Source organism: Zootoca vivipara, chromosome 1, assembly GCF_965207765.1.
Source record: "Zootoca vivipara chromosome 1, rZooViv2.hap1.1, whole genome shotgun sequence".
Taxonomy (NCBI): Eukaryota; Metazoa; Chordata; class Lepidosauria; order Squamata; family Lacertidae; genus Zootoca; species Zootoca vivipara.
In genome coordinates, this window is record NC_142582.1 from 15,635,605 (window position 1) to 15,648,242 (window position 12,638).

At 45.0% G+C, this 12,638-nt stretch overlaps 2 protein-coding genes across 2 annotated transcripts in view; one reads left to right on the plus strand and one right to left on the minus strand.

The window, feature by feature from the left end:
• Nucleotides 1-1,421, minus strand: part of MFSD6 (major facilitator superfamily domain containing 6) — a 37,157-nt gene extending 35,736 nt beyond the window's left edge. Inside the window, exon 1 of the mRNA XM_035136152.3 lies at nt 1,281-1,421. The gene's annotated coding sequence lies outside the window, so the exon portion shown is untranslated. The remainder of the gene's footprint in view (nt 1-1,280) is intronic.
• Nucleotides 1,413-12,638, plus strand: part of HIBCH (3-hydroxyisobutyryl-CoA hydrolase) — a 70,449-nt gene continuing 59,223 nt past the window's right edge. The window contains exon 1 of the mRNA XM_088676168.1: nt 1,413-1,648. Within this exon, the coding sequence (XP_088532294.1) occupies nt 1,413-1,648 (236 nt within the window). The remainder of the gene's footprint in view (nt 1,649-12,638) is intronic.

Genomic DNA, 12,638 nt, shown 5'->3' on the forward strand with positions numbered 1-12,638 from the left:
GTCGGGTTTATTAACAGCCCCGCCGTCCCTCAAACATCCAGAGGACCTGGTGGAGCGGTGGGAAATTATGCCCGTCTGATCCTTGTCTTGTTAAATAATTTAATTTTGGTACTCATTTAATGTTTTGTTTTTTTAATTCTCCCTCTGCACTTAAAACTTAAAGCACCTAAAACAGAAGCAGAGGGCCAAGGATGACAGCAGCAGGAGCAATAAGCCAGAATTCAGGCACATGGAGCTTGCATTGTCATTATTATTATTTATTACATTTGCATACCGCCCTTCATCCAAAGATCACAGGGCGGTTCACAACGGAAAATGACAAAATGAGAACACAAATTGTATGTAGAGCGTAACACCAGGACTGTACACACTTGACACTTGACCTGGAGGCAGGTCCCACAGAACTCGGATGAGGTTTCCTTCCAAGGATACAGTGGGCAGGCTTGATCTATTGAAACGGATCAAATATTTTAGGGGGGGGGGACAAAGACCCCTCAGGCCTTAGGGCTTGGCTCCTATGCACCCATCTTCCTTCCAAACCACAGGAGCCAACTCCAGGGGGCTGTGGGTGCTTCACCACGACAATATATTTGTGGGGACTGGGACCCTCCCAAAAAAGTCAATGGGCAAAGTTGCAGGCACCCACAATCTTTGGCATGGGGTGGCACCTATGTTCCAAACCCACAGAAGGAGCTCACCCTGAATATGCAGGAGAAGCGACTTTGAGGAGATATGGAAGGTGTTTGTAGAATTTTGTACTGTTAAAACAGAAAGGGGTCAAACCATCGCAAGAGGTGTTGAAATTTTGGGAGGTTGGAAAGCTCCAATGGAATGGTCTCTCAGGGGTGGGCGTGCACATTTTTATTCTTATTTATTATTGCTTTGTCAAAATAACGAAACAAAACAAAAAGGAGCCCATCCTAGAATTTGCCAGGAGTCCCTTATTGGAAGGTATGGCCTCCCCAGATTACTATTTCTCTTTCACAGGAGGGAGAGAGAGAGAAACATTCAGGTTCCTCGACGCCACGCCTCTGCCGTTCTAATAATAATAATAATAATAATAATAATAATAATAATAATAATAATAGCACCAGCAGCAAGCCAGCCCTGGCAGCAGCGGGGGAGCAGCTCCACCCACCCCCCGGCAGCCCTTCCCTCAGCCTTTTGTTCCTTCTCCGCAAGGCGCGAGGGCAGCGCGCGCCTCTCCGCGCTCGCCTTCGCCTTCCCCGGGGAAGAGGAGGCGCAGAGGCGGGGAGCAGCGCGCGGAGGCAGAGACTCACCTCGTCTCCGCGAGGGGGGCGCTAGGCTCGCGCGGGGAGGCGCCGGCCGCGACTGCAGCTGGGGGTTGGGGTTGGGGCGGCGGCCCTGGCGTCTGTGCCTCGAGTGCTGCTGTTGCTGGACGGCGGCGACGGATGGCGAGCGTGGCGCACCATCTCTTGCTCGCCCCGGCGCGTCTGGCTGGCTGCCTGCCCCCGGTCGCGCCCCAGCACACCGGCGCCCTGCAGGGCCCGCCTCCCCGGGCTGCTGCACGCTGGTGCTGGAGGAGGAGGAGGAGGAGGACGCTTCGCTGGCCGCCGGAGCACCGCCTCGTCCGCCAGTCTCTCGGGGGACCCGCCGGGGAGGAAAAGGCAGGACCCAGGCGCGCCAGGTGCAGCCCAGCAGCGCTCCGCCTTCGCCGCGCCTCTTCCTTGCGCAGCTTTTCCTCCTCCTGCCGCTGTTCCTTACCTTCTTCTAGCGACTCCTTCTTCTTCTTCTTTGCCTTTTCCGGGTATTTATAATATTTTTTCATTCGTCCTATTTCACGCCCAAGGCCTTATTTAAAGGCACCACATCTCCACACTGTGGTTTATAAAGCTTTGCTTGTTGTCATTATTGACGACATAGTCCGACTTGGCAGGTAACGCAGAGGAGAGAAAGCGGTACTGATGGGTGTTTGCATCCCTTCAGATAGGTAAAAAAGCTATGCTTTCTTTCTAAAGGTGTTGTGGAATACTGGACTTAAAAAAAAGCATTTTTTAAAAAACATCTTTATTGAAAGTTCAAAAAGTACATAATTATATGTGCACTAAGCATGGTGAGATGTAAATGAAAGAAAAGGAGAAACAGAAACCATTTTTTTTAAAAAAATACAAACTTAGAGGTTTGTGGAATTACAAAAGCTGCAAGGCCTCAAAAAGACAATAACGTGAGTTTTTCCATGGAAAGCATTCCATAACTGGGGGGCCACCACTAAGGAGGATCTCTAGTGGCAACACATCTCAGATACATTAGTCCCTCCCCACCGAAGGTCTTAATGTGTGGAGACAGATGGTTCTTTGAGTATCCTAACCTGATCTAAACCATGAGTAGAATCATAGAATTGTAGACTTGGAAGGGTTCCCAGGGGTCATCTAGTCCAACCCCCTGCAATGCAAGAATCTCAACACATGGTAATTTAAATGTTTTTTTTTCTTTTTAAGTTTTAAGCATTGGACCGAGAAAAGGACTGGGAGTTGTTGGTATAGTACAGAGGTAACATGTTTAAAACACAGAGCCCCTCAGTTAATCTAACAGTTGTGTTCTGTAGTAAATGGAAGTTTCTGAACTGTTTTCAAAGGCAGCCCCACAACAGTGCACTAGAGTAGTCCAAGCTGCACATGGTGTGTGTGTGAGAGAGCATGTTGGAGAGGTAATGACAGTTGGCTGGTAATTAGAAGCATAAGGTGCCCGAGTGGTATCATTAAGTGAGGAAAAAATCCAGGTACTGTACATAGCTTCCAGCTTCTGTTTACTGAATGTTTGCATTCAAGGCTTCTGGTAACAAAAAAAAATGAATCAAGTCACACCTGCCCCCAAGCTGCAGATCTATTCCTTCAAGGGACATGTAGCCCTATGTAGCGTAGAATGAACACCATGTGCGAGGACAGACGAACCACCCACCCAGAATATATCAGTCTTGATTGGATACAGCTTCAGGTTACTGGCTCTCATCCAGACTACAGCCTGCCCATTTCCTTGTGCCTGGAATCGTGAAAGCAGGTGGCATGGAGGAATGTTTGGGTCCTCAATTTTATTCCATTATTATTATTATTATTATTATTATTATTTATTCCCTCCACTTTTGAGCCATTTTAGGCGAACTGATGTTCATGACCATAGGGTTTTTGTTTTTTAAAACAATTTTTTATTAATTTTTCTGTTTAAAATATCAATGACTTCTCTTCTTTTTCCATGGTTCATTTTGCATGGCATAAATCCCTGCATATTTTACATAAACTAAAGCGTTCAGTATTCCATTATTACTTCCATCAAAACTTATTTACACTGTTGAAACCATCTTAATGCTGCCAACGTTTTCGAGTGTACACAATTCCCCCCATATATTCAATAAACATTTTCCAATCTTCTTTAAACGTATGTTGTTCTTGTTCTCTTATTCTATAAATTAGATCCACAAGCTGCTGTGGTCTAAACCACTGAGCCTCTTGGGTTTGCCGATCCGATGGTCGGCAGTTCAAAGCCCCACAACGGGGTGAGCTCCTGTTGCTCTGTCCCAGCTCCTGCCTATCTAGCAGTTCAAATGCATACCAGTGCAAGTAGATAAATAGGTACTGTTCTGGCGGGAAGGTATATGGTGTTTTACCTATTCCATCAGTTTAAGTTGCCATTCTTCTTTGGTCGGGACCTCACTTGTTTAACATTTTTGGGCTAACAAAACACGGGCCGCCGTAGTGGCATACATAAATAAACTTTTTTGACACCTTTGAATTTCCATCTGAATTACCGTAATCCCAACAAAAAGGACTCTGTTTTTTTGTTTTGTTTTTTTGGAAATGTGCTTTTAAACGTTTTTTTTTTCAATTTGTTATGAATAACCTTAGAGTTTCTCCCTGCATTTCCCCCTGCTCCTCATTCTATACTAATAAAAAGTGTTTTTTCAGTCTCATTTGTTCTTACTTCAATGAACCAGCAGTGAACTACTGGTTTGGGAAGATGCATGTGCACAATGTTGACCACAATCCATATCTATCCTGTTGTTTCTTAGGAGGAAATACTACATTTTTCTGCATTTCCCCCGAAACCAGCTCAGCTTTGATCTAAATTGAGAAAATATAGACCCATCTGCATTTTGCTTCTCACAAGTCCTTCTGTGGATAACATGTTTTTAAAAGTTATGCTACAAAAATAATATAATGTTTTTTAGTTTCCTTTTTACAGTGCTTCAAGGCTATTGCTATTTGGGGGTGGGATTCAGCTCTGCACACAGGCAAATTCAAGTTGCGCAATTAAAACCAATTTGGAGCTCTTTCACAACAACAACAACCCCCACCCAATTCACCCCAGACTTTTACAATAAGAAAAGTGACAGGAAAATGCACTGGAACGTGCAATATAACAATTGCTTAATGCAATGTTTATCTACTTGCACTGGTGTGCTTTCAAACTGCTAGGTTGGCAGAAGCTGGGACAGAGCCATGGGAGCTCACCCCGTTGCGCGGATTCAAACCGCTGATCTTCCGATCGGCAAGCCCAAGAGACTCGGGTTTAGACCACAGCGCCCCCCCCCCCATGTCTCGGGAGTAGCCATGTGTACTGTACACATGTACGCCGGAAGATAAAACGTATCATAACTTGCTTTTTCTCCCACTGTAATCTCAGCCCATGGGCACTCAGACACCATCTTCTCAGTCCATTGGTGGAAGAAGTTGCAAAACATAGCACAATATACAGAGGGGTACCAGTTGGTCCTTAAAGATACCACTAGACTGACACTCTCTTTCTCTCTCTTTTCTGCTACAGACTAGCTCAGGCATCCCCAAACTGCGGCCCTCCAGATGTTTTGGCCTACAACTCCCACGATCCCTAGCTAACAGAACCAGTGGTCAGGGATGATGGGAATTGTAGTCCAAAACATTTGGAGGGCCGAAGTTTGGGGTTGCCTGGACTAGCTCTTCTGGAATTTGTATCTGAGGCAGGGCAGAGTTCGCTCTATTTGTGTAGCAAGGGAGAGACACCCACCCTTACTAAATAAACGTTGGGAGTGCCCTGGTTGCCAAGGAAGGGCGGTTGCTGGTTCCTTGCCTACGATGTTGGGTGGTGCTGTGAGAAGCATAAAATAAGCTTTGTTTTCCTGGATAGGAAGTGGCTTTGTAATACTGGGTGGTACGTCAAATGAAAGTGTGCTACACAACTGTGGGTTGTACTCACAGAGCATCAGCTGCCAATTGTGGTGCTCACATAGAAGCCCATATGTCCCGTGAGGTGGACAATACAATTGTTAATTCCTCCACTTGAAGCTGAAATATATCTATCCTTTGTAAATGTGAGGAGATGGCTCTGCAACAAGGATGGCGGGGGCGGCGGATTGTAGTAGTCAAGGTGATTGCATTCTGTAAATCTTCAAACGCTTCAAATGTTAATGAAATATGAAGGCCAGTTGGTTTTTTTTTTAAAATAAAGAACTGGGTTGTACCAAACTCAGATGATTAAACCCCACATAAAGGTATCATTTTGCCCATTGTAAATGTTATGTATTCAGTGGTCTCTGTTTGCCTGAGCTTGAGTCTGGACCAAGGAATCTGAGCTCCTGTGTTCTGATTCGATACATGATGTCCAGTCACAGAACATTTCAGGATTTGGGCCTCTGCCATTGGCCCTTAAACTCTGAGTCATGAGTCGCAGCTTGGAAGTTTAGAGAGCCAATCACGTTGGAAGTGGGAGGGGCCCAGGCCTTCAGAAACTTATATAAGCAGTTGCTTTGCCCCTGTTGTCCAGTTGTGTTAGTTCAATAAAGGTTCTTGGTGTTATCACTGGGTCTTGCCTCATGGGAACCCACCTACACTTCAGTAAACATATTTTTATCATACAGACAGGGGACTTAGCTGCGTAGATGTCATACATGTAAAGCACATTGCTTCCCCCAAAGAATCATGGGAACTGTAGTTTACAGAGCTATACAGAGCTAGAGAATTCCATACCACTCTTAAACTACAGTTCCCATGGTTTGGGGGCAGGAGGATGTGGTTTGAATGTGCTTTAAATGTATGGTGTGTGTGTGTGTATACAGGCATAATTCCACTCCTGGGTTTTCTTGCTGCAATCCCTCTTTGCCATTTCTCTAGTTGCTCTTACCAGCTCATATAACTACTCCTGTTTCCATGCAAGAGAGGCTCAGGAGGAAGGCTGTGGAAAGGTGGCCAGGGGTCAGAGCTGGTGTGTGTTGGCAGAACTGGGTAGGAGACTGCTCCACTTCATTTAGCTCAAATCAGTCCTGTTCATTACTCATGCCACTGGCATTAAATTAGCAGGTGGCACTGTGGTCCAAACCACTGAGCCTCTTGGGCTTGCCAATCAGAAGGTCAGCTATTTGAATCCCCCAATGGGGTTAGCACCCATTGCTCTGTCCCAGCTCCTGCAAACCTAGCAGTTCTGGTGTTTAGTTCTCTCTGACTCAGCTTCCAAGAACTACTGTTCTCCCCAAAAAGCTGTTGGGGTGGGGCTAAAAGCAGCAGTTTCAGGGGAGCTATTCCAGCAGGGAAAGAGTTAAAGAGCTGCAACCCCACCCTCCAGTATTCCAACTTATCCTCTGTTATAGCAGGTTGCTTTTTTTGCAAAGCCACGAAATCTGTCACAGATTGCTAAGGCTGCACATAGTTTGGTCCTTAGAGAAGTCTGAAATTCAGGTTCGATCCTCGTATGAGACAGCTGCATATTCCTGCATTGCAGGGTTTTGCACTACAGGGTCCACAGGGTCCGTTCCACCTCTACAATTCTGTATGATATAAACTTGTAGATTTGGGCTCATAACACAAGCTTTCTGGTGTCAAAAGCAGAAAATGCCTTTTGAAATATTAATTTGCTCTTATTGATTACATCTTTAATGGATGTCCCGGTTTATAATTATAGAAGCAAACTGAGAGTTGCCATGAACCCAGGATTATGACATCAATGAATGACTCAGTGCAATCCAGTGCATGGATCCTCAATAAGTCATTCCCATTGAGTTTAACGATGAGGCTTACTTCCCGGTAAGTGGAGGAGGTGGGACTGCAGCCTCAGTTACAGCAAAATTTCACTGGTTAAAATCTAAAACTTAAATGTTTTAACTGTTAGGTTTGCCTGCCACCCACCCCCCCCCCGGCAGGGCTCCTGTGCTATTAAAAAAAAGAATCATTTGTCATTTATTTATTTTTGTAATCAGGAGTGATTTTCCCATTGAATTTATCCAGGATCTAGGAACATAGATGAGTGCCTGGTGCATAGCTGCCAAGTTTTCCCTTTTCTCGCGAGGAAGCCTATTCAGCATAAGGGAAAATCCCTTAAAATAAGGGATAACTTGGCAGCTATGGCCTGGTGTAAGTGAAATTTAGTAATATGGGTGGAACTTTGAAAAGGGGACGAATTTGTCAACTACCAGGGCATATGATTAAATAATAATAATAATAATAATAATAATAATAATAATAATAATAAATGTATTTATATCCTGCCCTCCCCGGCCAGAACCAGGCTCAGGAATACATCTCTTTCAAATATTTTAAAGGAAATCGTATTGTAAAGGAGACATTGTGACAAACAGAATTCTGCAAGCTAACAGGACTCAAACAACAAATTCTTTTGAAACCCAGATTAAGGAGGAGTATTATAAGGGCATATGGGTTATTACTAACATTAAATCAGAAATAACATAAATTTATGGGGCAGTGGAATAAGGACAATTTTGGTACAATATTTGTTTCACATTTTATAAAAAATGTGAATGTAAAGATTGCGTTTAATCCCATAGAGCAGTGGTTCCCAACAGGTGGTCCGGGGACCCCCAGGGGTCCGCGAGCTATGCCAGAGGGGTCCTCAAGATCCTATTAGAATAAAAAATATATTAACTATATTTCGTATGAAAACAGATTTTTTGTTTTGGCCGCTTCCTGCATGAGCAGAGTCTAGCGCAAAACTAGAATTAGATAGAGGCAGTAGTTCTGCTGTATGCCGCAAGGACTACAAGAAACTTGGAGATGAGGCAATGAAAAAGATCCTTCCATTTGCAACCACATATCGGTGTGAGCAAGCATTTTCTTCCATGTGTTTCATGAAAAACAAATATAGGAATCGGCTCGACATGCGGTCGGATTTCAGAGTGAAAGTTTCAAGTTTGGAACCTAATATTTCAGAAACAATGGACTCAAAGGACAGATTTAACTCATCTCATTAAGAACTGAAAATTAAAACTAACTGTATACTGATGGAGTACTCTGTTGTAACTGTAAAAAACGTATAAATATAAAATATAAAAAGACTCTTAATTTGGCTCTCACTTTTTAATTTTAGGATTAGGAATTAATGGGGGTCCTTGTCACAATAGCGGCTCGATGAGGGGTCCTCGAGAAAATTTTGTTGGGAACCCCTGCCATAGAGGATAAAAACAGATGAATTGCTGGAAAGCTGTTAAAAGGCACAGCAATTCAGCAAAGAAAAGGTTGGCAACCCTGTTTTTAAGTTGCAGCTTCATTTTATGGCACCTGTTTCCCTAACCATTTCAGCAATTGTGCTAATCCTAGATACCATCAGAAAAGATCCTATTTCCAGAATACAATGCAACTTTAGAACCTGCCTAGCTAGTTACTTGAAAACGCTCCAGACAGACAAAATGTAAACAAGGCAGAAACAGGCTATTTTTGGTGAAGTGTGTTTTTCCCCCTGACCTAACTTTTTAAATTAGGTTGGTGAATTATAGCTAGAGGGTGGGCTTTGTTCCTACAAAAAAACACATTTGACTCTCAGTGGGAAGGAAACAGGACTACGTCCTTTGACATAATTTCAGTGCCTATACAGCCGTACCTTGGTTGATGAACGCCTTGCTACTCAAACGTTTTGGCTCCCGAATACCGCAAACCCAGAAGTGAGTGTTCCGGTTTGCAAACATTCTTTGGAACCCGAACGTTTGACACCACTTCCGCAGCTTCCGATTGGTTGCAGGAGCTTCCTGCAGCCAATCGGAAGCCGTGCCTTGGTTTGCAAACGTTTTGGAAGACGAACAGACTTCTGGAATGGATTCTGTTTGACTTCCGAGGTACTACTGTATATTGTAAACCACCCTAATCTCTGAGCGCTGTGAGATTCCAGGGGTCCTGGACGCTTACCTAGGGTTTTTTTTCCTTTTGGAAATGACGCACAGCAGAGACTGTGGTGTCTTTATGATACATGGTTTATTTACACATATACACCACCTAAGCCTACAGTGGAGGGGTTCACAGCATTAACATCTCAAAAGGGTCTTGTTTCTCCCATAGATGCAGCCTTGGATTCAGACAGAAATCAAACATTGTGCTCTTCCTCTCCAGCTTTCAGCCCGTAGCTTTTCCTCTAGGTCAGTGTTTCCCAACCTTGTGCCTCCAGATGTTTTGAGACTACAATTCCCATCATCCCTAGCTAGCAAGACCAGTGGTCAGGAATGATGGGAATTGTAGTCCGAAAACAGCTGGAGGCACAAGGTTGGGAAACACTGCTCTAGGTCACATTACAACCAACTCTCAATTTTGGCTTTGTCCTATCGAAAAGAGAGGAAGGACGAGCCCCACCCATTCGCTATCTGGTACAGAGTCCCCCTTCCTCATAATGTTGTTGTTCTTTGAGGATCTGTAGTGGAATTTTCCACACCACTGGTAGATTTTAATTCCTTTGGCCTCATTCTGTTGTTTCGCTGTTCACACCCGTCGGCAGATTATGATGGGGTGCAGCCATAGTTCATTGAATCCGCCCCACATAACTAGTTCTGTTTGCTGAGCATGCACATTGCCGAGCGTTCCATATACTTTCCCCCACTTCTTCTGCTTTTCTTCCATTAAATAAATAAATAAAAATAGTCACCCACCAAGACCGCCGTAGCCAATCTTCCCCTCCAGCTTTCCAACTGAACTCCCTTTCTTAATCACATTTGGCCTTGCAAATTGTACAATGAAGACTTCCTCTAACTTTGCCCCCGTAACATAGGGTTGCCATATTTCAAAAAGCGGAAATCCAGACACAAAAGTTGTTGAGCTCTTTTTACAAAAACTCCAAAAAATGGAAGTTTTTGACCTATTTTTAAGGAAATTCAGTGAAAAATCAACACTTCCAACACGGGTTGCCATACGTCTTGAGTTTTCCCAGAAATTTTTCCTGATTTTCGGAAATTCCACCTGGAATTTCCGAATTTCAATGGCTGAATCCCGAATATGTCCAGGAAAACCCAGATGTATAGCAGCTCTACCAGTGGCAACTGGTAGAGGGATTTATGGAACACTACAAACCCAGAAATAAGTGTTCTGGTTTGCGAACTTTCTTTGGAAGCTGAATGGGCTCCGTTTCGAGTGTTACGCTTATGATTTGAGTGTTACGCTGACTGAGTGTTACGCTTAGGTGTGTCTCTTTTTGCGATTTATTTTGCGTTTTTGTTTTTGTGGTTCTTTTTGTTTTTGTGACTGTGTGGAACCCAGTTCAGCTACTGATTGATTGATTGTGTGACTGCAGCACATTGTTTATTGCTTTCATTTTATGGATCAACTAGTGTCGTTCAGCCCGTTTAGCAAACGGGCGCTAGAGGATATGTGAGAGGAGCAGCAGGGCCGCAGCCTTCCCTCTCTCTCTCTTTGCGCTCGGCCGTGGGGCGCGCCGGGAACGCAAGTAAACAAACTCGCTCTCCTGTCGTGCCCTGCAGCTGAGCGCAGAGAGGGAGGGAAGGCCACGGCCTCGCCGCTCCTCTCACAGGCTCCTCCGTCGCTGCCCATGGAGGCTGCCCCCCTGAGGGCGAGGAGCTCAGGACGGGCAGAAGCCAGGGAAGGTGAGGCACGCTCGGCCCGGGCGTCGCAGCACACCAGCCAGCGTCGGGCGGCACAGTACTGTGCCGCGGAACAGCGGTTGAGAAACGCTGTAGTAGGAGATCACAGTCAGTGTTACCTGTTCATTAATTACTTATCCTAGGCCAGGGGTGCCCAAACTTTTTTCAAAGAGGGCCAGATTTGATGAAGTGAACATGTGTGAGGGCCAACCAAAGTTATTGAGCTTTTTTAGGATTGAAGTTGTTGAGCTTTTTGGGGGGATTTTATGCCAGGAAATAAACTGCCACAGGGGCCAGATGAAACTGACTGGCGGGCCGGATTAGGCCCCCCCAAATGGACTTTGGACATGCCTGTCCTAGGCCATGCTTCTGTACTTTTTAACAGCAGCCTCGCATGCAGAAATGTAGCAGGTGAAGCTTTTCCTGGCATGGAAATAAAATATGGGGCATAGAATTAGAGGGTGCCCTACGAAAATTGGTGACCATGTTGGGTAAGCAACTTGCCTACAACATCAGAGCATTTATTTAACAGATGATATATTTACAGGTAAGGGACGGTTTTATACCTGCCATATACCTGGAGATTCTAGAGTGGCCAGCTGCAAAGGAAAGCAGGCCTCCTGTACATGTAATCATTATGTAACTAGAAGAGTGGCGAGGCTCCGCGAGCACGGCGAGTTTCTTTGCCCAATTGCTCCCAAGACCCTACTCTTCCGTGGGGCTTTTTAAGGGGGGTGCTTAACCCTGGCACGCACCCCTGTCGCACAAAATGCCCAGCAACAGTCATCTCTTAGTCAGACAATCCGCTCTGTACCATTTCCCTCCGCAAACCAGAAGCCTCATCTGCACAAACGTTTTGAAATATGAAAGGATAGTCGCTAAAATGTGTTCTCCCCCAGTCTCAAAAACAGAGGACTTTAAAGGGTCCTGTACCCACTTGCTTAAGAGCAAGCCCAATTGGGACTTGTTCCTGAGGGGATATGCATTATAAGTATCCCATCTAAAGCATGATAAGCAACTGGGTTTATAAAGCTGCAATCCCGTCCCTGTTTGCTGGAGATTAAGTCCCATTCAAGTTATTGGATTTCATAGTACTGTATGCATAGGGCTTGCCTGTGGCATTGCAACGAATTGATTTATGGCCCTCAGTAATAATAAACCTCTGTCGTCCCTAAAGCTCCAATCCTAGGCAAACATATCTGGGAGTAAGCCCCAATTGAATGCAGCGGGACTCCTTTCTGAGTAAACATGCATAAGGTTGCGGTGTCAGGTGTTGTTATGTGTATTCCCTTGGGAGTTGGCACCAGATAATTCAGCGGGACGTAACTTCTGCTGCGTCGGTGTGCACAAGATCTTACTGTAAGGAGAGTTCATTTTTCCAACTTGCCTTGTGCTGTTCTTTATAGCTCTTCCCACACACCCTTCAACAACCTGCGGCTTTGTTTACAGAGAAAGGGAAGTGTGAGACACTTCCGATGGTGGCTTGCCTGCTTGGGGTTTGGTTTTGGGATTAATATTATTTGCTTGGCCCTGTTTTTGAATCAGAACACAGGGGCTCAGAATCCTTAATCCAGGCTCAAGCTCAGGCAAACACAGACCACTGAATACATAACAGGTGTGATTCAGGGACACATTCCAGCCAGGCAAAATCACCTCAGGGGATGCATAAGTTCAGGGCTGGTGGTGGTGGTGGGAACAGCCCAGGGAAGAGTCCTAAAAGCCAACTAGGGGCCAGGAGGGCTGTGAAATCAAAAACCCGCTCCTTTCCCCAGCTCTCCTTGCTGGTGCTAAGTTTTGGACTCTTCTAATTTGGCAGGGTTGTGGTGACCCAGGGTACATTTCCAAA